Here is a 27,500-nt window from a genome sequence, read left to right as displayed (position 1 = left end):
CCTGATGAGACAGTCCCTGATGAGACAGTCCCTGATGAGACAGTCCCTGGGTGAGAGACAGCCCCTGATGAGACAGTCCCTGGATGAGACAGTCCCTGATGAGACAGTCCCTGGGTGAGAGACAGCCCCTGATGAGACAGTCCCTGGATGAGACAGTCCCTGGATGAGACAGTCCCTGGATGAGACAGTCCCTGGATGAGACAGTCCCTGGATGAGACAGTCCCTGGGTGAGACAGTCCCTGATGAGACAGTCCCTGGATGAGACAGTCCCTGGATGAGACAGTCCCTGGATGAGACAGTCCTTGGATGAGACAGTCCCTGATGAGACAGTCCCTGGATGAGACAGTCCTTGGATGAGACAGTCCCTGGATGAGACAGCCCCTGGAAAATCTCCAAGCAGATCTCAAGCAGTCTGATTAGAAGTCAAACATCCCCATTGTACAGTAAAACCCTGATGTAAAAACAACTCCAGACACCTAAAGTGATAGACTGTTCTCTCTGCTTCCGCACAGCAAGCGGTACTGATGCAGCAAGTCTGAACAGCCTCTACCCCCAAACCATCAAACTGATAAATAGTTAGTTAAATAGTTAACCACTAACTACCCAAACTATCTGCATTGACCCCTTTTGACCCCCAACTCTTTTGACGCATAACATACGCTGCTGTTACTGTTTATTATCTATCCTGTTGCCTAGTTACTTCACCCCTACCTATATGTACATATCTACCTCAATGACATTGTTCCCCTGTATATGGACTCAGTACTTCCTGTATAAAGCCATGTTATTACCTCGTACCCCTGCACATGGACTCAGTACTTCCTGTATAAAGCCATGTTATTACCTCGTACCCCTGCACATGGACTCAGTACTTCCTGTATAAAGCCATGTTATTACCTCGTACCCCTGCACATGGACTCAGTACTGGTTCCCTGTGTATAAAGCCATGTTATTACCTCATACACCTACACATGGACTCAGTACTGGTTCCCTGTGTATAAAGCCATGTTATTACCTCGTACCCCTGCACATGGACTCAGTACTTCCTGTATAAAGCCATGTTATTACCTCGTACCCCTGCACATTGACTCAGTACTTCCTGTATAAAGCCATGTTATTACCTCGTACCCCTGCACATGGACTCAGTACTGGTACCCTGTGTATAAAGCCATGTTATTACCTCATACACCTACACATGGACTCAGTACTGGTACCACCTGGCCACCCCTCATAGCCTGGTTCCTCTCTAGGTTTCTTCCTAAGTTCTGGCCTTTCTAGGGAGCTTTTCCTAGCCACTGTGCTTCTACACCTGCATTGCTTGCTGCTTGGGGTTTTAGGCTGGGTTTCTGTACAGCACTTTGAGGCATCACTTTGAGGCATCAAAGTGTTGTACAGGGCTATATAAATACATGTGATTGATTGACTGTGTACCCTGATTATACTAAACATTAGGAACACCTTTTAAATCTCCTGCCCCCCCCCCCTCCTCTAGGAGTATGAGCGTCTGGCCGCCCAGTTGGATGGGGCCAGGATGCCCCTGGCTGAAAAGGTGCAGACATTTGCCCCCACCCTCAGTAAGATACCCCTGGTGGAGTCAGCGGAGGAACATGCTGAACTACTCAATGAGCTGGCCATGAACCTCTCCAGGTTAGTTGATGGAGGGTTGATGGATGGTTGATACGTTGGTTGATGGATGGTTGATGGAGGGTTGATGGATGGTTGATGAATGGTTGATGGAGGGTTGATGGAGGGTTGATACGAGGGTTGATTGATTTATTGATTGGTTGATTGATCTGACCTCGACTTCACGTTTTCTCCTCTGTGTTGCAGTGTGATCTCCAACACCAACAAGGATGGCTTCATCCAACGAGCGGTGAACGCGTCCCGGGCGTACTCTGACATCATCGACGCCGTCAGAGACGCTGAGACTGCTGCCAACCAAGCTGCTGTGGATGCACTGGAGGTAAGGACAACACACGCACACGTATTTCCTACATTTGTGACGACACTCTGAGACTCACAGAAACAGCAATACACTATATGCATTGGACATGTGTGGCAGCTTAACGTTGCCACAGTGGGCCTGTCAGAAACGAACAGTACAGTATGTTTTGTTATGGCGTTGATGCAGTCGTCGTTGATTTGTGCAGAATGTGAAGGGTCAGGACCTGGGCCAGGTAGCTGACGGTCTGAGGAATCACAGTTCTGAACTGCTGGAGGACGCCGTCACACTGCAACGGGAACTGAATGATGGTACTGATGCAACATGTATTGTTTCCTCCTACTTCTGGATGAATAGAAATGGGTTTCGGTGATGAATAAAGAGGTTAGACAATTCTGGAGACTTTTGGTTGAAATCAGGAGGGATTTTTAACAGGGAGGAAACTAGGATTTCTGGGAAAACTGGGAATGAAGGGAACAAACCTCCTGGTTGTTGCTTGTCGTTTGATAGGTTTTTTTGTGTGTGTGTGTTGATTTTCTTTAACAAGCGAGAAAAACAACATGATTTTATTTCGTATCTTATTGTTGCCTTTCGCCTGTCAGATCTGAAGCCTCGTCTCCGGGACGCCATGACTCATCTGGATGAGGCCAAGCGGAAACACACGACTCTACTGAAAGACCTTGAGATGGTGCAGAGTAACCTCAACTTTAGCCGAGGTAAGGTCACACACACACAGAGAGAGACACACACGCACGTTCCAGACCATTGTTGTGAATAAGAGCAAGGTCCTCAATGTAAACAAGTACAAAACAAACACATGTTGCTTAAACCCAGTCCAATACTGCCTACCCTATCCCTCCAACCCATACCTGTACAAGTACAAAACAAACACATGTTTCTTAAACCCAGTCCAATACTGCCTACCCTATCCCTCCAACCCATACCTGTACAAGTACAAAACAAACACATGTTTCTTAAACCCAGTCCAATACTGCCTACCCTATCCCTCCAACCCCTACCTGTGCATATTGTCCTCCAGAGGAAACGGCTAAGGTTATAGAGGAGGCGAAGGCTGCAGCGGAGGAGGCCAACAGTACAGCAGCGAAGGTAGAGGATACCCTGGCACCTATCAAAGAGCAGCTGGACCAATGGCAGCAGCAGTACGGAGACGCTAACACCACAAATGAGGACATAAACAAGGCCTTCCTGGAGGCCAACAAGTCTGGTAAGTCTACAACCACTACTCTGGTAGGACCACTAGATACCACTAGACAGTAGGGCTGGTAGGAACACTAGATAACACTAGATACCACTAGATACCACTAGACAGTAGGGCTGGTAGGAACACTAGATACCACTAGACAGTAGGTCTGGTAGGACCACTAGATACCACTAGATACCACTAGATACCACTAGACAGTAGGTCTGGTAGGACCACTAGATATCACTAGACACCACTAGATACCACTAGACAGTAGGGCTGGTAGGAACACTAGATACCACTAGTCAGTAGGGCTGGTAGGACCACTAGATACCACTAGACACCACTAGATACCACTAGACAGTAGGTCTGGTAGGACCATTAGATACCACTAGACGGTAGGTCTGGTAGGACCACTAGATACCACTAGACACCACTAGATACCACTAGACAGTAGGTCTGGTAGGACCATTAGATACCACTAAACAGTAGGTCTGGTAGGACCACTAGATACCACTAGATACCACTAGACAGTGGGTCTGGTAGGACCACTAGATAGTACTAGAGAGTAGGTATGGTAGGACCACTAGATACCACTAGGCAGTAGGGCTGGTAGGATCACTAGATACCACTAGATACCACTAGACAGTAGGTCTGGTAGGACCACTAGATTCCACTAGATACCACTAGACAGTAGGTCTGGTAGGACCACTAGATACCACTAGACAGTAGGTCTGGTAGGACCACTAGATACCACTAGATTCCACTAGACAGTAGGGCTGGTAGGAACACTAGATACCACTAGACAGTGGGGCTGGTAGGAACACTAGATACCACTAGACAGTAGGTCTGGTAGGACCACTAGATATCACTAGATACCACTAGACAGTAGGGCTGGTAGGAACACTAGATACCACTAGACACCACTAGATACCACTAGACAGTAGGCCTGGTAGGACCACTAGATACCACTAGACAGTAGGTCTGGTAGGAACACTAGACACCACTAGATACCACTAGACAGTAAATCTGGTAGGACCACTAGATACCACTAGATACCACTAGACAGTAGGGCTGGTAGGAACACTAGATACCACTAGACAGTAGGGCTGGTAGGACCACTAGATACCACTAGACACCACTAGATACCACTAGACAGTAGGTCTGGTAGGACCATTACATACCACTAAACAGTAGGTCTGGTAGGACCACTAGATACCACTAGATACCACTAGACAGTGGGTCTGGTAGGACCACTAGATAGTACTAGACAGTAGGTATGGTAGGACCATTAGATACCACTAGACAGTAGGCCTGGTAGGACCATTAGATACCACTAGACAGTAGGCCTGGTAGGACCATTAGATACCACTAGACAGTGGGCCTGGTAGGACCACTAGATACAACTAGACAGTAGGTCTGGTAGGACCACTAGATACCACTAGATACCACTAGACAGTAGGTCTGGTAGGACCACTAGATACCACTAGATACCACTAGACAGTAGGGCTGGTAGGACCACTAGATACTACTAGATACCACTAGATACCACTAGACAGTAGGTCTGGTAGGACCACTAGATACCACTAGATACCACTAGACAGTAGGTCTGCTAGGACCACTAGATACCACTAGATACCACTAGACAGTAGGTCTGGTAGGACCACTAGATACCACTAGACAGTAGGTCTGGTAGGACCACTAGATACCACTAGATACCACTAGACAGTAGGTCTGGTAGGACCACTAGATACCACTAGATACCACTAGACAGTAGGTCTGGTAGGACCCATTGATACCACTAGATACCACTAGACAGTAGGTCTGGTAGGACCACTAGATACCACTAGATACCACTAGACAGTAGGTCTGGTAGGACCACTAGATACCACTAGACAGTAGGTCTGGTAGGACCACTAGATACCACTAGAAACCACTAGACAGTAGGTCTGGTAGGACCACTAGATACCACTAGATACCACTAGACAGTAGGGCTGGTAGGACCACTAGATACTACTAGATACCACTAGATACCACTAGACAGTAGGTCTGGTAGGACCACTAGATACTACTAGATACCACTAGATACCACAAGACAGTAGGTCTGGTAGGACCACTAGATACCACTAGACAGTGGGCCTGGTAGGACCACTAGATACCACTAGACAGTAGGTCTGGTAGGACCACTAGATACCACTAGACAGTAGGTCTGGTAGGACCCATTGATACCACTAGATACCACTAGACAGTAGGTCTGGTAGGACCACTAGATACCACTAGATACCACTAGACAGTAGGTCTGGTAGGACCACTAGATACTACTAGATACCACTAGACAGTAGGTCTGGTAGGACCACTAGATACCACTAGATACCACTAGACAGTAGGTCTGGTAGGACCACTAGATACCACTAGACAGTAGGTCTGGTAGGACCACTAGATACCACTAGATACCACTAGACAGTGGGTCTGGTAGGACCACTAGATACCACTAGATTCCACTAGACAGTAGGTCTGGTAGGACCACTAGATACCACTAGATACCACTAGACAGTAGGTCTGGTAGGACCACTAGATACCACTAGAAACCACTAGACAGTAGGTCTGGTAGGACCACTATATACCACTAGATACCACTAGACAGTAGGGCTGGTAGGACCACTAGATACTACTAGATACCACTAGACAGTAGGTCTGGTAGGACCACTAGATACTACTAGATACCACTAGATACCACTAGACAGTTGGTCTGGTAGGACCACTAGATACCACTAGATACCACTAGACAGTAGGGCTGGTAGGACCACTAGATACTACTAGATACCACTAGACAGTAGGTCTGGTAGGACCACTAGATACTACTAGATACCACTAGACAGTAGGTCTGGTAGGACCACTAGATACCACTAGACAGTAGGTCTGGTAGGACCACTAGATACCACTAGACAGTAGGTCTGGTAGGACCACTAGACACCACTAGATACCACTAGACAGTAGGTCTGGTAGGACCACTAGATACCACTAGACAGTAGGTCTGGTAGGACCACTAGATACCACTAGACAGTAGGTCTGGTAGGACCACTAGATACCACTAGATACCACTAGACAGTAGGTCTGGTAGGACCACTAGATACCACTAGATACCACTAGACAGTAGGTCTGTTAGGACCACTAGACACCACTAGATACCACTAGACAGTAGGTCTGGTAGGACCACTAGATACCACTAGATACCACTAGACAGTAGGTCTGTTAGGACCACTAGACACCACTAGATACCACTAGATACCACTAGATACCACTAGACAGTAGGTCTGTTAGGACCACTAGACACCACTAGATACCACTAGATACCACTAGACAGTAGGTCTGTTAGGACCACTAGACAACACTAGATACCACTAGATACCACTAGACAGTAGGTCTGTTAGGACCACTAGACACCACTAGATACCACTAGATACCACTAGACAGTAGGTCTGTTAGGACCACTAGACACCACTAGATACCACTAGACAGTAGGTCTGGTAGGACCACTAGATACCACTAGATACCACTAGACAGTAGGTCTGTTAGGACCACTAGACACCACTAGATACCACTAGACAGTAGGGCTGGTAGGACCACTAGATACTACTAGTAGGTCCTTTATAGTTTCACCATACAGAGGTCAAGGACGCTAGCTTGTCTTCCATTTTGAATGTTGCTATTAAAGCTGATCAGGATTGACTGTGTGTACAGACTTCCTCAATGAAGAAACATTTGCTGAAGTCTGATTGGTTTAGACTGACAGAACATTTCCTGTCTGTTTGTGTGTCTCTCCAGTGGGTATGTTGGGCGAGGCCATCCCAATACTGATGAAGAAGCTGGACAAGCTGCAGAACCACTCAGCCCAGATGCCCAACATCTCAGAGAACATCCTCAGGATCAGACAGCTCATCGCAGAGGCCCGCAAGGCCGCCAGCAAAGTACGGTGGCTCAATAGGAATACATGTGGCTGCAAATGTGTCTGTTAAATGTAGTTATTGTTTGAAAACTCAGATATTATAGAACATCTATCTACTATGGTTACATCAACATACGTAGGAATGGACGACGGACGTTTTTAACTTCCTCTTTTCTCCCTCTCAGGTGAGCGTACCTGTGAAGTTCAACGGGACATCGGGTGTGCAGGTGCGCACCCCCAGTAACCTGGCAGATCTGGCAGCTTACACCTCCCTGAAGTTCTACATCACCCTGCCCGAGGCCTCACGCGCCCGCAGACAGGACCAACCAGACAAACAGTTTGTCTTTTACCTCGGAAACAAGGACGTAAGTAGTTTGATTTTTTTATTGTTAAACTCTTGTTTATTCCTTTCTATTTTATTTTAATACAAATAGACGACACATATCATCAGAAAATACTAAATAAAATAATAAATACTACCTTATCTTCCACGCACACTGTGGGAATATTGAGAATATTGAATATACGTTTTCTTTTCAGCATTTATGTACATTTATAAGCCTATGTAATGACATATTCATGAAAGGATATCATTAGACAGTATATATATATATACCATTAGACAGTGTATACCATTAGACAGTGTATATACCATTAGACAGTGTATACCATTAGACAGTATATACCATTAGACAGTATATACCATTAGACAGTATATACCATTAGACAGTATATACCATTAGACAGTATATACCATTAGACAGTATATACCATTAGACAGTATATACCATTAGACAGTGTATACCATTAGACAGTGTATATCATTAGACAGTGTATATCATTAGACAGTATATACCATTAGACAGTGTATATCATTAGACAGTGTATATCATTAGACAGTATATACCATTAGACAGTATATACCATTAGACAGTGTATATACCATTAGACAGTATATACCATTAGACAGTGTATATACCATTAGTATATACCATTAGACAGTGTATATACCACTAGACAGTATATACCATTAGACAGTGTATATACCATTAGACAGTGTATATACCATTAGACAGTGTATACCATTAGACAGTGTATACCATTAGACAGTGTATACCATTAGACAGTGTATATCATTAGACAGTGTATACCATTAGACAGTATATACCATTAGACAGTGTATATACCATTAGACAGTGTATATACCATTAGACAGTGTATATACCATTAGACAGTATATACCATTAGACAGTGTATATACCATTAGACAGTATATACCATTAGACAGTATATACCATTAGACAGTGTATACCATTAGACAGTGTATATCATTAGACAGTGTATACCATTAGACAGTATATATCATTAGACAGTGTATACCATTAGACAGTGTATATACCATTAGACAGTGTATATACCATTAGACAGTATATACCATTAGACAGTGTATACCATTAGACAGTGTATACCATTAGACAGTGTATACCATTAGACAGTATATACCATTAGACAGTGTATATACCATTAGACAGTGTATATACCATTAGACAGTGTATACCATTAGACAGTGTATATATTAGACAGTGTATATACCATTAGACAGTATATACCATTAGTATATACCATTAGACAGTGTATATATTAGACCATTAGACAGTGTATATCATTAGACAGTGTATACCATTAGACAGTGTATATCATTAGACAGTGTATACATTAGACAGTATATACCATTAGACAGTGTATATCATTAGACAGTATACCATTAGACAGTATATACCATTAGACAGTGTATATACCATTAGACAGTGTATATACCATTAGACAGTGTATATACCATTAGACAGTGTATATCATTAGACAGTGTATATACCATTAGACAGTATATACCATTAGACAGTGTATAGGGCCCTCAGTGTGGTGTCAGGAAAATAACCTCACACTCAACGGGAGATGATTGTGGACCATTAGACAGTGTATATATCATTAGACAGTGTATACCATTAGACAGTGTATATATCATTAGACAGTGTATACCATTAGACAGTATATACCATTAGACAGTGTATATCATTAGATAGTGTATATATCATTAGACAGTATATACCATTAGACAGTATATACCATTAGACAGTATATACCATTAGACAGTATATACCATTAGACAGTGTATATCATTAGACAGTATATATACCATTAGACAGTGTATACCATTAGACAGTGTATACCATTAGACAGTGTATATCATTAGACAGTGTATATATCATTAGACAGTATATACCATTAGACAGTGTATACCATTAGACAGTATATACCATTAGACAGTGTATATCATTAGACAGTGTATACCATTAGACAGTATATACCATTAGACAGTGTATATCATTAGACAGTGTATATACCATTAGACAGTGTATACCATTAGACAGTGTATACCATTAGACAGTGTATATACCATTAGACAGTGTATATACCATTAGACAGTGTATACCATTAGACAGTGTATACCATTAGACAGTGTATATATCATTAGACAGTATATACCATTAGACAGTATATACCATTAGACAGTATATACCATTAGACAGTGTATACCATTAGACAGTGTATACCATTAGACAGTGTATATCATTAGACAGTGTATACCATTAGACAGTGTATATATCAGTAGACAGTGTATACCATTAGACAGTGTATATACCATTAGACAGTATATACCATTAGACAGTATATACCATTAGACAGTATATACCATTAGACAGTATATACCATTAGACAATATATATACCATTAGACAGTGTATATCATTAGACAGTATATATACCATTAGACAGTATATATACCATTAAACAGTATATACCATTAGACAGTATATACCATTAGATAGTATCTACCATTAGACAGTATATATACCATTAGACAGTATATACCATTAGAAAGTGTATATACCAATACAGTATATATACCATTAGACAGTGTATATACCAATAGACAGTATATATACCATTAGACAGTATATACCATTAGACAGTGTATATCATTAGACAGTATATATACCATTAGACAGTGTATACCATTAGACAGTGTATATACCATTAGACAGTATATATACCATTAGACTGTGTATATACCATTAGACAGTGTATATACCATTAGACAGTGTATATCATTAGACAGTATATATACCATTAGACAGTGTATACCATTAGACAGTGTATATACCATTAGACAGTGTATACCATTAGACAGTATATATACCATTAGACAGTGTATATTAGACAGTGTATATACCATTAGACAGTATATACCATTAGACAGTGTATATACCATTAGACAGTATATATACCATTAGACCGTGTATATACCATTAGACAGTATATACCATTAGACAGTGTATATACCATTAGACAGTATATATACCATTAGACAGTATATACCATTAGACAGTATATACCATTAGACAGTGTATATCATTAGACAGTGTATATACCATTAGACAGTATATACCATTAGACAGTATATACCATTAGACAGTATATACCATTAGACAGTGTATATCAATAGACAGTGTATACCATTAGACAGTGTATATCATTAGACAGTATATATACCATTAGACAGTGTATACCATTAGACAGTATATACCATTAGACAGTGTATACCATTAGACAGTATATACCATTAGACAGTGTATATACCATTAGACAGTGTATATACCATTAGACAGTGTATATACCATTAGACAGTGTATATACCATTAGACAGTGTATACCATTAGACAGTGTATATACCATTAGACAGTATATATACCATTAGACCGTGTATATACCATTAGACAGTGTATATACCATTAGACAGTGTATATCATTAGACAGTATATACCATTAGACAGTATATATAGACAGTATATACATTAGACAGTATATACCATTAGACAGTGTATATACCATTAGACAGTATATACCATTAGACAGTGTATATACCATTAGACAGTATATATACCATTAGACAGTATATACCATTAGACAGTATATACCATTAGACAGTATATACCATTAGACAGTGTATATCATTAGACAGTGTATATACCATTAGACAGTATATACCATTAGACAGTATATACCATTAGACAGTGTATATCAATAGACAGTGTATTTACCATTAGACAGTATATACCATTAGACAGTGTATATCATTAGACAGTATATATATCATTAGACAGTGTACACCATTAGACAGTGCCTGTATCATTACTAGTGTAGTTTTTAATGTAGTATTTTTCTAGGATACTGTATGAGAAGAATGACCATCAAATATGGAATTCTATAGTCCAGTAATAGAGTACCACAGTATGAGTCATAATACCCATAAAGCCTAGCGGTCAAACAGGAAAATGGTTCCAATAGTTTTTTTCCAACACACATTTTTCCCGTAGGGGATTTTAGAAACGCTAAAATGAAGGTCTGTGTTTTGTGTAGGTTTACCCCGGCGTGACGTTTTGATAACCGTGTAAATCTCTCTAGGACAAGGTTGACTTTTATCAATATAGTCACCTGTATTTACCCCCAAAAACGAAATGCTAATTAGCTGCTAATGTCGCTATCATAACGAACTACAAATACCATGATGCTCTGGATGAGACTGACGAATCGAGGACAAGGTAAGAATCTCTGGATTAACTATCTAATGTTAGATACATGTAGCAATTAATAAATTAGCGACATTTCTTTAAATGGACAATTCTGTTAACTATCTTATACAAATTTTAAATTGACACAATACCTGTTAGCAAAGATGTCAGCTAAAGATGACGTGCAGGAGCATGCTGGGATTTGTAGTCTTGCATGATGTCTACTTTGATGATAATTAGCATTTTCGAATCACGCTTATCAGAACGTCACGCCAGAGTAAAACCTACACGAAAAACAGCCCTTATTTTAAGTGTTTCTTATAACATTCTTTATGGGAAAAAATGGATGGTGGAAAAACGATTGGAACCGTTTCCCTGTTTGACCGCTAGGTTTTATGGGTATTATGACACCTCCACTGTTGGACTCTATGATTATGCTGTTTCCTGTTTCCTGTCTGTAGTCCAGTAATGATAATGTGTTTCCTGTTTCCTGTCTGTAGTCCAGTAATGATAATGCGTTTCCTGTTTCCTGTCAGTAGTCCAGTAATGATCATGCGTTTCCTGTTTCCTGTCTATAGTCCAGTAAAGAGTTCCTGGGCATGATGCTGGAGGGGCGGAGACTGCACTGGCTGTTCAACGTGGGCGGAGACACGGCTGAGGTGGAGATGCAGGAGGATGTCCAAACAGATGGCGACTTCAACAACGTGGTCCTGGAAAGGTAACTACTGCCACTGTCATTGGCTGGATTTGTTGTCACTCGAGAAGCCAAGGTCTTCACCATTAGATTAAGAGGAATTTCTCATAGTCCAAGAGGGCGACAATTGCACTTTCAAGTCTGTAAAGAGGCTGTATCATCACGAGAGGGTCATTCCAAGTCATCTCAGCTACACTATCTGTCATCACCACCACCATCACCATGTTAACCTGCCCTCTCTCTCTCTCTCTCTCTCGCTCTCTCTCTCTCTCTCTCGCTCTCGCTCTCTCTCTCGCTCTCTCTCTCTCTCGCGCTCTCCATCTCCCTCCCTCTCTCGCTCTCTCTCGCTCTCCCTCCCCCTCTCTCTCTCTCTCTCTCTCTCTCTCGCGCGCTCTCTCTCTCTATTTTCTCTCTCTAGGATCCTTCAGTACGGCCAAATGGCCATGTCTTCAGAGCTCAGTGAGGCCAGGATGACCAAGGCTGTGGTGGAGGCAGGAGGGGATAGTGGCCTGCTCAACCTCCAGACTGAAGAGACTGTGTTCTACGTGGGAGGATACCCTGACACGTTCACGGTGAGAGGGAGCTGTGGTTGGGGGGAAGGACAGTGGTTTACCAAACACACAGGAGACCGAGCTATGTTTGTAACTTATAGATATGTTTCCTCTCCCAGCCCCCTCAGTAACCCATATCTCTCTCTACCTTCTCCCAGCCCCCTCAGTAACCCATATCTCTCTCTACCTTCTCCCAGCCCCCTCAGTAACCCATATCTCTCCCAGCCCCTCAGTAACCCATATCTCTCCCAGCCCCTCTACCTTCTCTCAGCCCCCCCTCAGTAACCCATATCTCTCTCTACCTTCTCTCAGCCCCCTCAGTAACCCATATATCTCTCAGCCCCTCAGTAACCCATATCTCTCTCTACCTTCTCACAGCCCCCTCAGTAACCTATATCTCTCTCTACCTTCTCCCAGCCCCCTCAGTAACCCATATCTCTCTCAGCCCCTCAGTAACCCATATCTCTCTCTACCTTCTCCCAGCCCCCTCAGTAATCCATATCTCTCTCTACCTTCTCTCAGCCCCCTCAGTAACCCATATCTCTCTCTACCTTCTCTCAGCCCCCTCAGTAACCCATATCTCTCTCTACCTTCTCTCAGCCCCCTCAGTAACCCATATCTCTCTCTACCTTCTCCCAGCACCCTCAGTAACCCATATCTCTCTCTACCTTCTCACAGCCCCCTCAGTAACCCATATCTCTCTCTACCTTCTCTCAGCCCCCTCTCCAGCTCCAGCTGCCCAATCTCAAGGGCTGTATTGAGCTGGAGACCCTGAATGAGGAAGTGCTCAGTCTCTATAACTTTGAGAACATCTTCCAACTCAACACCACTGAGGAGAAACCATGTGGAAGGTAGGACCATTAGCAGACCACTACATCTTATCTCTATGGCTGGAGCTCTCAGCACTGAATACTAATAAGAGCCACATCCAACGTGTGTTGACTCCTGCATCAGGGAGCTATAGTGTCCATCTCCTATAAACCAACGTGTGTTGACTCCTGCATCAGGGAGCTATAGTGTCCATCCCCTATAAACCACCGTGTGTTGACTCCTACATCAGGGAGCTATAGTGTCCATCCCCTATAAACCACTGTGTGTTGACTCCTGCATCAGGGAGCTATAGTGTCCATCCCCTATAAACCAACGTGTGTTGACTCCTACATCAGGGAGCTATAGTGTCCATCCCCTATAAACCACTGTGTGTTGACTCCTGCATCAGGGAGCTATAGTGTCCATCCCCTATAAACCACTGTGTGTTGACTCCTGCATCAGGGAGCTATAGTGTCCATCCCCTATAAACCAACGTGTGTTGACTCCTACATCAGGGAGCTACAGTGTCCATCCCCTACAAAAAGCTGATCTTATCATTTGCTGTCTACACTCTTAGAACAAAGGGTTCCAAAAGGATTCTTCAGCTGTCCCCATAGGAGAACCCTTTTGGGTTCCAGGTAGAACCCTTTTGGGTTCCTGGTAGAACCCTTTTGGGTTCCTGGTAGAATCCTTTTGGGTTCCTGGTAGAACCCTGTGTGGAAACGGTTATACATGGAACCAAAGGCAGTTCTTCAAAGGGTTCTCCTACGGGGACAGCCGAAGAACCCTTTATTGTTCTAGATAGCACCTTCTTTTCCAAGGAGTGTACGGTTTAGTTCACAGTCAGGTAGCGACACCAATGTACAACAATTGTCTGTGAATATTGTGATGTTGTTTTGGCGTGTTAGTGACGTGTGTTTTCCTCTGTCCGTCAGAGCGAAGCCGGTGTTGACCCAGCAGTGGGTGAACGACGCGGCCTACTTTGACGGGACGGGCTACGCCGAGGTCACCTTCAAGGAGGATGCGGGGAAGATGCAACGCTTTGAACAGGAAGTTAAACTGATAAGTCACAACGGCATCTTACTCATGCTCCTCAGCCAGGTCAGAGGTCACGCTACTGCTGCTGGGGTTTAAGTCTCAAGATGACTGTAAATGGCATGAAAATATATATTCTCAGTGTTCAACCACTGGGGAAAACTATCTTACACACACAGTACTGCTGTATACAAAGAACGGCTGTGTCCCATAGGCTGTTAACGCTCTTAGTATCATACTATAATATAACTACTGGCTGTTAACGCTCTTAGTATCATACTATAATATAACTACTGACTGTTAACGCTCTTAGTATCATACTATAATATAACTACTGGCTGTTAACGCTCTTAGTATCATACTATAATATAACTACTGTTAATGCTCTTAGTATCATACTATAATATAACTACTGTTAATGCTCTTAGTATCATACTATAATATAACTACTGTTAACGCTCTTAGTATCATACTATAATATAACTACTGTTAATGCTCTTAGTATCATACTATAATATAACTACTGTTAACGCTCTTAGTATCATACTATAATATAACTACTGTTAATGCTCTTAGTATCATACTATAATATAACTACTGTTAACGCTCTTAGTATCATACTATAATATAACTACTGGCTTTAATGCTCTTAGTATCATACTATAATATAACTACTGACTTTAACGCTCTTAGTATCATACTATAATATAACTACTGTTAACGCTCTTAGTATCATACTATAATATAACTACTACTGTTAATGCTCTTAGTATCATACTATAATATAACTACTGTTAACGCTCTTAGTATCATACTATAATATAACTACTGGCTGTTAACGCTCTTAGTATCATACTATAATATAACTACTGACTGTTAACGCTCTTAGTATCATACTATAATATAACTACTGACTGTTAATGCTCTTAGTATCATACTATAATATAACTACTGGCTGTTAATGCTCTTAGTATCATACTATAATATAACTACTGACTGTTAATGCTCTTAGTATCATACTATAATATAACTACTGACTGTTAATGCTCTTAGTATCATACTATAATATAACTACTGACTGTTAATGCTCTTAGTATCATACTATAATATAACTACTGACTGTTAACGCTCTTAGTATCATACTATAATATAACTACTGGCTGTTAATGCTCTTAGTATCATACTATAATATAACTACTGTTAATGCTCTTAGTATCATACTATAATATAACTACTGTTAATGCTCTTAGTATCATACTATAATATAACTACTGTTAACGCTCTTAGTATCATACTATAATATAACTACTGACTGTTAATGCTCTTAGTATCATACTATAATATAACTACTGACTGTTAATGCTCTTAGTATCATACTATAATATAACTACTGTTAATGCTCTTAGTATCATACTATAATATAACTACTGTTAATGCTCTTAGTATCATACTATAATATAACTACTGTTAACGCTCTTAGTATCATACTATAATATAACTACTGACTGTTAATGCTCTTAGTATCATACTATAATATAACTACTGTTAATGCTCTTAGTATCATACTATAATATAACTACTGGCTGTTAACGCTCTTAGTATCATACTATAATATAACTACTGTTAATGCTCTTAGTATCATACTATAATATAACTACTGTTAACGCTCTTAGTATCATACTATAATATAACTACTGTTAACGCTCTTAGTATCTGTAACGGTTTTCTAGTGGTGATGAAGGAGAGTCGGACCAAACTGCAGCGTGTCGATTGCGATCCATATTTATTAAACAAAACGTAAACACGACTAAACACTAAACACTACAAAACAATAAACGTAATGAAAACCGAAAACAGCCTATCTAGTGCAAACTAACAGAGAAGTACAAGTAAGACACTAAGGACAATCACCCAACGACAAACTCAATATAATATGGCTGCCTAAATGGTTCCCAATCAGAGACAACGATAACACCTGCCTCTGATTGAGAATCATACTATAATATAGACTTTGCTAGATAACCCACTAAGTATCAATCCCAATACCACCACCAAAACCCCAAGACAAACATACTATAATATAAAAACCCCATGCCAACCCTGGCCTGACCAAATACATAAAGATAAACACAAAATACTTTGACCAGGGCGTAATATAACCCCCCTAAGGTGCGGACTCCCGTATCACCTCAAAACAATAGGGAGGGTCCGGGTATCATACTGTAATATAACTACTCCGACTGTTAATGCTCGTGGTATCCCACTCATTTAATGTCTTAACCCCTCTCCCTTCATCCCTGGATAGTCCACCCTCGCCGCCGACCATGGCCTAGTAGTCCTCACCCAGAACCCCACTGGACTGAGGAAGATCAGGACTGAAGGACAGCTCGGGACTGAGGCAGCTCGGGACTGAGGGGAAGCTCGGGAGTGAGTAGAAAGCTCAGGAGTGAGAGAAAGCTCAGGAGTATAAAGCTCAGGAGTGAGAGGAAGCTCAGGATCATACTATAATATAAGGAGTGAGAGGAAGCTCAGGAGTGAGAGGAATATCAGGAGTGAGAAGAAGCTCAGGCAGGTAGATAATCTACCAGCTCCTGGCTGGCTGGTGGTTTCATACAGATCCTGGCTGACTGGCAGATCCTGGCTGACTGGCAGATCTGGAAGAGTCTGGTTGACTGGCAGATCTGGAAGATAACTCTGTTAACTGGCAGATCTGGAAGAGTCTGGTTGACTGGCAGATCTGGTTGATGGCAGATCTGGAAGAGTCTGGCTGACTGGCAGATCTGGCGGCGCTGGGCATCCTGGCGGCGCTGGGCAGACTGGCGGCGCTGGGCAGACTGGCGGCGCTGGGCAGACTGGCGAGTGGGCAGACTATAATATGGGCAGACTGGCGACGCTGGGCAGACTGGCGATACTGGGCAGACTAACGGCTGGGCAGACTGGCGATGCTGGGCAGACTGACGACGCTAGTATCAGACTAATATAACTGGGCAGACTGGCGACGCTGGGCTACTGGGGGCACTGGCGGCGCTGGGCAGACTGGCACTAGCTGCTCCATATAACTACTGACAGCTCTGGCGGCGTCTTACAGACTGACCGCTCTGGCGGCTCCGTGCTGACTGGCAGCTCCTATAGACTAGCTCCTACAGTTAACAGCTCTTGCAGACATGACAGCTAATTAAGACTGACAGCTCCGTATCAGACTGATAGCTCCATAAGACTGACAGCTCCATGCAGACTGGCTGCTCTATATAGACTGACAGCTCTGGCTACTTCATATAGACTGACAGCTCTGGCTGCTCCATGTAGTATCTGCTTCATATAACAGACTGGCAACGCTCTTAGCTACTTCATGTAGACTGACAGCTCTGGCTGCTCCATGCAGACTATACAGCTCTGGCTGCTCCATGTAGTATCTGCTTAATATAACAGACTGAAGCTCTGGCTGTTCATGCAGACTGGCAGCTCTGGCTGCGCTAACAGCTCGGGAGACTCCTAGCTGTAATATCGGAGGAAGGCTCTGGCTCGCTGAACAGGCGGGAGACTCCGGCAGCGCTGGAGATGAGGAAAGCTATAACAGCGCTAGATAATGCGGGAGACTCATAGCGCAGGAGATAGGAAGGCTCCGACAGCGCTGGAGTATCATACTGTAGGCCTGATAACGTGGTGCTGGTACTGGTGGTACTGGTATCATACACGCACAGGAAGCCTGGTGCGGGGAGCTGCTAACGGAGGGCTGGGGTGTGGAGGTGGTACTGGAATATAACTACTGTTAAGGCGCACTGGAGCTATTGAGCACCGAGCCTGCCCAACCTAATAACTGGCTCGTATGCCCACTATAGCCCGGCCGAGTATCAGGAGCTGGAATATAACTAACCGGGCTGTTAACCCGCACTGGAGTATCATACTATAAGCATAACTACGGTGCCTGCCCGGTCTCTCCAGCCCCATACTATAATATAACTAGGGAGTTTGCGCAGGTCTCATACTATAATATACTCCTGTAAGCCCCCAAGAAATTTTTTGGGCTGACTATCATACTTTAATTGCCAACCGTGTTCCCTCGTATCATACTATCCTATAACTCCGGCTGCCTCTGCTCTCCTAAGTATCTCCACTGTTCCCATAACTATCCCTTCCCGCTCTTAGGATCTACTCCCATATAACTAGCAACCCTTGCCATCCAATATATCGTCCCATGTCCAATCCTCATTGCGCCGCTGTTGCTGCCTTTGTATCATACTATAATATAACTCCTGCCTGTTAACGCCGCTTAGTATCATACTATAATGATTCTGTAACGGTTTTCTAGTGGTGATGACTAGGAATATAAACTGCAGCGTGTCGATTAGATCCATATTTATTAAACAAAACGTAAACACGACTAAACACTAAACACTACAAAACAATAAACGTAATGAAAACCGTTAACAGCCTATCTAGTGCAAACTAACAGAAGTACTGTTAAGACACTAGTATCATATCATAATAAACTACAAAGAATATGGCTGCCTAAATATGGTTCCCAATCAGAGACAATATAACACCTGCCTGATTGAGAACCATTCCAGTATCATACCATAATATAACTGCTAGATAACCCACTAGCTATCAATCCCAATATAACCACTGTTAACCCCAAGACAAACACACCACAATTACAAAATAACCCATGCCAACCCTGGCCTGACCAAATACATAAAGATAAACACAAAATACTTTGACCAGGGCGTGACAGTATCATACTATAATATAACTACTGTTAATGCTCTTAGTATCATACTATAATATAACTACTGTTAACGCTCTTAGTATCATACTATAATATAACTACTGTTAATGCTCTTAGTATCATACTATAATATAACTACTGTTAATGCTCTTAGTATCATACTATAATATAACTACTGACTGTTAACGCTCTTAGTATCATACTATAATATAACTACTGACTGTTAACGCTCTTAGTATCATACTATAATATAACTACTGTTAACGCTCTTAGTATCATACTATAATATAACTACTGACTGTTAATGCTCTTAGTATCATACTATAATATAACTACTGTTAATGCTCTTAGTATCATACTATAATATAACTACTGTTAACGCTCTTAGTATCATACTATAATATAACTACTGACTGTTAACGCTCTTAGTATCATACTATAATATAACTACTGTTAACGCTCTTAGTATCATACTATAATATAACTACTGTTAATGCTCTTAGTATCATACTATAATATAACTACTGTTAACGCTCTTAGTATCATACTATAATATAACTACTGTTAATGCTCTTAGTATCATACTATAATATAACTACTGACTGTTAATGCTCTTAGTATCATACTATAATATAACTACTGTTAATGCTCTTAGTATCATACTATAATATAACTACTGTTAATGCTCTTAGTATCATACTATAATATAACTACTGTTAATGCTCTTAGTATCATACTATAATATAACTACTGTTAATGCTCTTAGTATCATACTATAATATAACTACTGTTAACGCTCTTAGTATCATACTATAATATAACTACTGACTGTTAATGCTCTTAGTATCATACTATAATATAACTACTGACTGTTAATGCTCTTAGTATCATACTATAATATAACTACTGTTAACGCTCTTAGTATCATACTATAATATAACTACTGGCTGTTAACGCTCTTAGTATCATACTATAATATAACTACTGACTGTTAACGCTCTTAGTATCATACTATAATATAACTACTGACTGTTAATGCTCTTAGTATCATACTATAATATAACTACTGTTAATGCTCTTAGTATCATACTATAATATAACTACTGTTAACGCTCTTAGTATCATACTATAATATAACTACTGTTAATGCTCTTAGTATCATACTATAATATAACTACTGACTGTTAATGCTCTTAGTATCATACTATAATATAACTACTGTTAACGCTCTTAGTATCATACTATAATATAACTACTGTTAATGCTCTTAGTATCATACTATAATATAACTACTGTTAATGCTCTTAGTATCATACTATAATATAACTACTGGCTGTTAACGCTCTTAGTATCATACTATAATATAACTACTGTTAATGCTCTTAGTATCATACTATAATATAACTACTGTTAACGCTCTTAGTATCATACTATAATATAACTACTGTTAATGCTCTTAGTATCATACTATAATATAACTACTGTTAATGCTCTTAGTATCATACTATAATATAACTACTGACTGTTAACGCTCTTAGTATCATACTATAATATAACTACTGTTAACGCTCTTAGTATCATACTATAATATAACTACTGTTAATGCTCTTAGTATCATACTATAATATAACTACTGACTGTTAATGCTCTTAGTATCATACTATAATATAACTACTGACTGTTAACGCTCTTAGTATCATACTATAATATAACTACTGTTAATGCTCTTAGTATCATACTATAATATAACTACTGTTAACGCTCTTAGTATCATACTATAATATAACTACTGTTAATGCTCTTAGTATCATACTATAATATAACTACTGTTAATGCTCTTAGTATCATACTATAATATAACTACTGTTAACGCTCTTAGTATCATACTATAATATAACTACTGTTAACGCTCTTAGTATCATACTATAATATAACTACTGTTAATGCTCTTAGTATCATACTATAATATAACTACTGACTGTTAATGCTCTTAGTATCATACTATAATATAACTACTGTTAACGCTCTTAGTATCATACTATAATATAACTACTGACTGTTAACGCTCTTAGTATCATACTATAATATAACTACTGTTAATGCTCTTAGTATCATACTATAATATAACTACTGTTAACGCTCTTAGTATCATACTATAATATAACTACTGTTAATGCTCTTAGTATCATACTATAATATAACTACTGACTGTTAACGCTCTTAGTATCATACTATAATATAACTACTGACTGTTAACGCTCTTAGTATCATACTATAATATAACTACTGTTAATGCTCTTAGTATCATACTATAATATAACTACTGTTAACGCTCAGTATCATACTATAATATAACTACTGTTAACGCTCTTAGTATCATACTATAATATAACTACTGTTAATGCTCTTAGTATCATACTATAATATAACTACTGTTAATGCTCTTAGTATCATACTATAATATAACTACTGTTAATGCTCTTAGTATCATACTATAATATAACTACTGTTAACGCTCTTAGTATCATACTATAATATAACTACTGTTAACGCTCTTAGTATCATACTATAATATAACTACTGTTAATGCTCTTAGTATCATACTATAATATAACTACTGTTAACGCTCTTAGTATCATACTATAATATAACTACTGTTAACGCTCTTAGTATCATACTATAATATAACTACTGTTAACGCTCTTAGTATCATACTATAATATAACTACTGTTAACGTATCATACTATAATATAACTACTGTTAACGCTCTTAGTGTCATACTATAATATAACTACTGTTAATGCTCTTAGTATCATACTATAATATAACTACTGTTAACGCTCTTAGTATCATACTATAATATAACTACTGTTAATGCTCTTAGTATCATACTATAATATAACTACTGTTAATGCTCTTAGTGTCATACTATAATATAACTACTGTTAACGCTCTTAGTATCATACTATAATATAACTACTGTTATTGCTCTTAGTATCATACTATAATATAACTACTGTTAATGCTCTTAGTATCATACTATAATATAACTACTGTTAACGCTCTTAGTATCATACTATAATATAACTACTGGCTGTTAATGCTCTTAGTATCATACTATAATATAACTACTGTTAATGCTCTTAGTATCATACTATAATATAACTACTGACTGTTAACGCTCTTAGTATCATACTATAATATAACTACTGTTAATGCTCTTAGTATCATACTATAATATAACTACTGTTAATGCTCTTAGTATCATACTATAATATAACTACTGTTAACGCTCTTAGTATCATACTATAATATAACTACTGTTAACGCTCTTAGTATCATACTATAATATAACTACTGTTAACGCTCTTAGTATCATACTATAATATAACTACTGTTAATGCTCTTAGTATCATACTATAATATAACTACTGTTAATGCTCTTAGTATCATACTATAATATAACTACTGTTAATGCTCTTAGTATCATACTATAATATAACTACTGTTAACGCTCATACTATAATATAACTACTGTTAACACCCTTAGTATCATACTATAATATAACTACTGTTAACGTTCTTAGTATCATACTATAATATAACTACTGTTAATGCTCTTAGTATCATACTATAATATAACTACTGTTAACGCTCTTAGTATCATACTATAATATAACTACTGACTGTTAATGCTCTTAGTATCATACTATAATATAACTACTGTTAATGCTCTTAGTATCATACTATAATATAACTACTGTTAATGCTCTTAGTATCATACTATAATATAACTACTGTTAACGCTCTTAGTATCATACTATAATATAACTACTGACTGTTAATGCTCTTAGTATCATACTATAATATAACTACTGACTGTTAACGCTCTTAGTATCATACTATAATATAACTACTGACTGTTAACGCTCTTAGTATCATACTATAATATAACTACTGTTAATGCTCTTAGTATCATACTATAATATAACTACTGTTAACGCTCTTAGTATCATACTATAATATAACTACTGACTGTTAATGCTCTTAGTATCATACTATAATATAACTACTGTTAATGCTCTTAGTATCATACTATAATATAACTACTGTTAACGCTCTTAGTATCATACTATAATATAACTACTGTTAATGCTCTTAGTATCATACTATAATATAACTACTGACTGTTAATGCTCTTAGTATCATACTATAATATAACTACTGTTAATGCTCTTAGTATCATACTATAATATAACTACTGTTAACGCTCATACTATAATATAACTACTGTTAACACCCTTAGTATCATACTATAATATAACTACTGTTAATGCTCTTAGTATCATACTATAATATAACTACTGTTAATGCTCTTAGTATCATACTATAATATAACTACTGACTGTTAATGCTCTTAGTATCATACTATAATATAACTACTGTTAATGCTCTTAGTATCATACTATAATATAACTACTGTTAATGCTCTTAGTATCATACTATAATATAACTACTGTTAATGCTCTTAGTATCATACTATAATATAACTACTGTTAATGCTCTTAGTATCATACTATAATATAACTACTGTTAATGCTCTTAGTATCATACTATAATATAACTACTGTTAACGCTCATACTATAATATAACTACTGTTAACGCTCTTAGTATCATACTATAATATAACTGACTGTTAATGCTCTTAGTATCATACTATAATATAACTACTGTTAACGCTCTTAGTATCATACTATAATATAACTACTGACTGTTAATGCTCTTAGTATCATACTATAATATAACTACTGTTAACGCTCTTAGTATCATACTATAATATAACTACTGTTAATGCTCTTAGTATCATACTATAATATAACTACTGTTAACGCTCTTAGTATCATACTATAATATAACTACTAATAGTATCATACTATAATATAACTACTGTTAATGCTCTTAGTATCATACTATAATATAACTACTGACTGTTAACGCTCTTAGTACATACTATAATATAACTACTGTTAACGCTCTTAGTATCATACTATAATATAACTACTGACTGTTAATGCTCTTAGTATCATACTATAATATAACTACTGTTAACGCTCATACTATAATATAACTACTGACTGTTAATGCTCTTAGTATCATACTATAATATAACTACTGTTAATGCTCTTAGTATCATACTATAATATAACTACTGTTAATGCTCTTAGTATCATACTATAATATAACTACTGTTAATGCTCTTAGTATCATACTATAATATAACTACTGTTAATGCTCTTAGTATCATACTATAATATAACTACTGTTAACGCTCTTAGTATCATACTATAATATAACTACTGTTAACGCTCTTAGTATCATACTATAATATAACTACTGTTAATGCTCTTAGTATCATACTATAATATAACTACTGTTAACGCTCATACTATAATATAACTACTGTTAACGCTCTTAGTATCATACTATAATATAACTACTGTTAACGCTCATACTATAATATAACTACTGTTAATGCTCTTAGTATCATACTATAATATAACTACTGACTGTTAATGCTCTTAGTATCATACTATAATATAACTACTGTTAATGCTCTTAGTATCATACTATAATATAACTACTGTTAATGCTCTTAGTATCATACTATAATATAACTACTGTTAATGCTCTTAGTATCATACTATAATATAACTACTGTTAATGCTCTTAGTATCATACTATAATATAACTACTGTTAACGCTCTTAGTATCATACTATAATATAACTACTGTTAATGCTCTTAGTATCATACTATAATATAACTACTGTTAACGCTCTTAGTATCATACTATAATATAACTACTGACTGTTAACGCTCTTAGTATCATACTATAATATAACTACTGTTAATGCTCTTAGTATCATACTATAATATAACTACTGTTAATGCTCTTAGTATCATACTATAATATAACTACTGTTAATGCTCTTAGTATCATACTATAATATAACTACTGTTAACGCTCTTAGTATCATACTATAATATAACTACTGTTAATGCTCTTAGTATCATACTATAATATAACTACTGTTAATGCTCTTAGTATCATACTATAATATAACTACTGACTGTTAACGCTCTTAGTATCATACTATAATATAACTACTGTTAATGCTCTTAGTATCATACTATAATATAACTACTGACTGTTAACGCTCTTAGTATCATACTATAATATAACTACTGTTAATGCTCTTAGTATCATACTATAATATAACTACTGACTGTTAATGCTCTTAGCAAGCTAAGCTGTTAACTTTACTTGGAAAAAAACAATGTTTTGGGTCCTGATTTACTTGGACTCTGCCCTTTGCTCTTCTGAAAACAATGCTGAATTAAATCCCAGTGGTGGAAAAAGTACCCAATTGTCATACTTGAGTAAAAGTAAAGATACCTTAATAGAAAATGACTCAAGTAAAAGTGAAAGTCACCCAGTAAAATACTACTTGAGTAAAAGTAAAGATACCTTAATAGAAAATGATTGCAGTTCTTTCCACAAACCGGCACCTACTACCATATCTCATTCAAAAGGCACTTCAATCTTTTGTCTTGCCCATTTACTAGAGGTGGAGAAAGTACCCAATTGTCATACTTGAGTAAAAGTAAAGTAACCTTATAAACAGAAAATGATTCGAAGTAAAAGCGAAAGTCACCCAGTAAAATACTACTTGAGTAAAAGTCCAAAAGTATTTGGTTTTAAAATATACTTAAGTAACAAAAGTAAAAGTTAATATATAAGTAAAAGTATAAATCGTTTCAAATTCCTCAAATTAACGCAAACCAGATGACACCATTTTCTTATTTTTGTTTAACTAGGCAAGTCAGTTAAGGACGAATTCTTATTTATAAAACCTGTCTTTGTATTGATACCCTGTAGCTTCCTGTTTTAACCTGTCTGTGTATTGATACCCTGTATCTTCCTGTTTTAACCTGTCTGTGTATTGATGCCCTGTAGCTTCCTGTTTTAACCTGTCTGTGTGTGTATTGATACCCTGTATCTTCCTGTTTTAACCTGTCTGTGTATTGATGCCCTGTAGCTTCCTGTTTTAACCTGTCTGTGTATTGATACCCTGTATCTTCCTGTTTTAACCTGTCTGTGTATTGATACCCTGTATCTTCCTGTTTTAACCTGTCTGTGTATTGATGCCCTGTTGCTTCCTGTTTTAACCTGTCTGTGTATTGATGCCCTGTAGCTTCCTGTTTTAACCTGTCTGTGTATTGATGCCCTGTAGCTTCCTGTTTTAACCTGTCTGTGTGTAGCTTCCTGTTTTAACCTGTCTGTGTATTGATACCCTGTTGCTTCCTGTTTTAACCTGTCTGTGTATTGATGCCCTGTAGCTTCCTGTTTTAACCGGTCTGTGTGTAGCTTCCTGTTTTAACCTGTCCGTGTATTTGACCCAATCAGGAGAAGTTCCTGAGCTTGGCGGTGCGTCAGGGACGTCTCAGGGTCTTCTATGACATCACTGGTTCTCTACAGGAGCTGGAGCCTAAAGACCCAAACTCACCTTACCTCAAGATCAGCGACGCTGACCCCAAATCTGTAAGAAACATTCAACTGTTGCTTTAGGTTTATACAGTACACTATACTGTAGCTAGTGTTAAAGACTCTGTAAGGACACTGACATTAAAGTTAGTGTAAACATACATTAACTTGTATGTATGATACATGCAGTAGTATGCATGCAGTAGGATACATGCAGTAGGATACATCCAGTAGGATACATGCAGTAGGATACATGTAGTAGGATACATGCAGTATGATACATGCAGTATGATACATGCAGTAGGATGCATGCAGTAGGATGCATGCAGTAGGATGCATGCAGTAGGATACATGCAGTAGGATACATGCAGTAGGATGCATGCAGTAGGATACATGCAGTAGGATACATGCAGTA

General features: G+C 38.5%; 1 protein-coding gene across 1 annotated transcript in view; it reads left to right on the top strand.

The window, feature by feature from the left end:
- lama5 (laminin, alpha 5) overlaps positions 1 to 27,500 on the top strand; it is a gene marked incomplete at its 5' end in the record, with an annotated part of 282,983 nt that overhangs the window by 233,809 nt on the left and 21,674 nt on the right. The window contains 12 exons of the mRNA XM_042304281.1: positions 1,493 to 1,647; positions 1,831 to 1,963; positions 2,151 to 2,253; positions 2,545 to 2,658; positions 2,982 to 3,167; positions 6,969 to 7,111; positions 7,275 to 7,454; positions 12,298 to 12,437; positions 12,832 to 12,985; positions 13,682 to 13,815; positions 14,710 to 14,875; positions 27,008 to 27,142. Coding sequence (XP_042160215.1) covers positions 1,493 to 1,647; positions 1,831 to 1,963; positions 2,151 to 2,253; positions 2,545 to 2,658; positions 2,982 to 3,167; positions 6,969 to 7,111; positions 7,275 to 7,454; positions 12,298 to 12,437; positions 12,832 to 12,985; positions 13,682 to 13,815; positions 14,710 to 14,875; positions 27,008 to 27,142 — 1,743 coding nt within the window. The remainder of the gene's footprint in view (positions 1 to 1,492; positions 1,648 to 1,830; positions 1,964 to 2,150; positions 2,254 to 2,544; positions 2,659 to 2,981; positions 3,168 to 6,968; positions 7,112 to 7,274; positions 7,455 to 12,297; positions 12,438 to 12,831; positions 12,986 to 13,681; positions 13,816 to 14,709; positions 14,876 to 27,007; positions 27,143 to 27,500) is intronic.

Source organism: Oncorhynchus tshawytscha, linkage group LG22 (assembly GCF_018296145.1).
Source record: "Oncorhynchus tshawytscha isolate Ot180627B linkage group LG22, Otsh_v2.0, whole genome shotgun sequence".
Lineage (NCBI taxonomy): Eukaryota > Metazoa > Chordata > Actinopteri > Salmoniformes > Salmonidae > Oncorhynchus > Oncorhynchus tshawytscha.
This window is presented reverse-complemented; position numbering and strand designations above follow the sequence as displayed.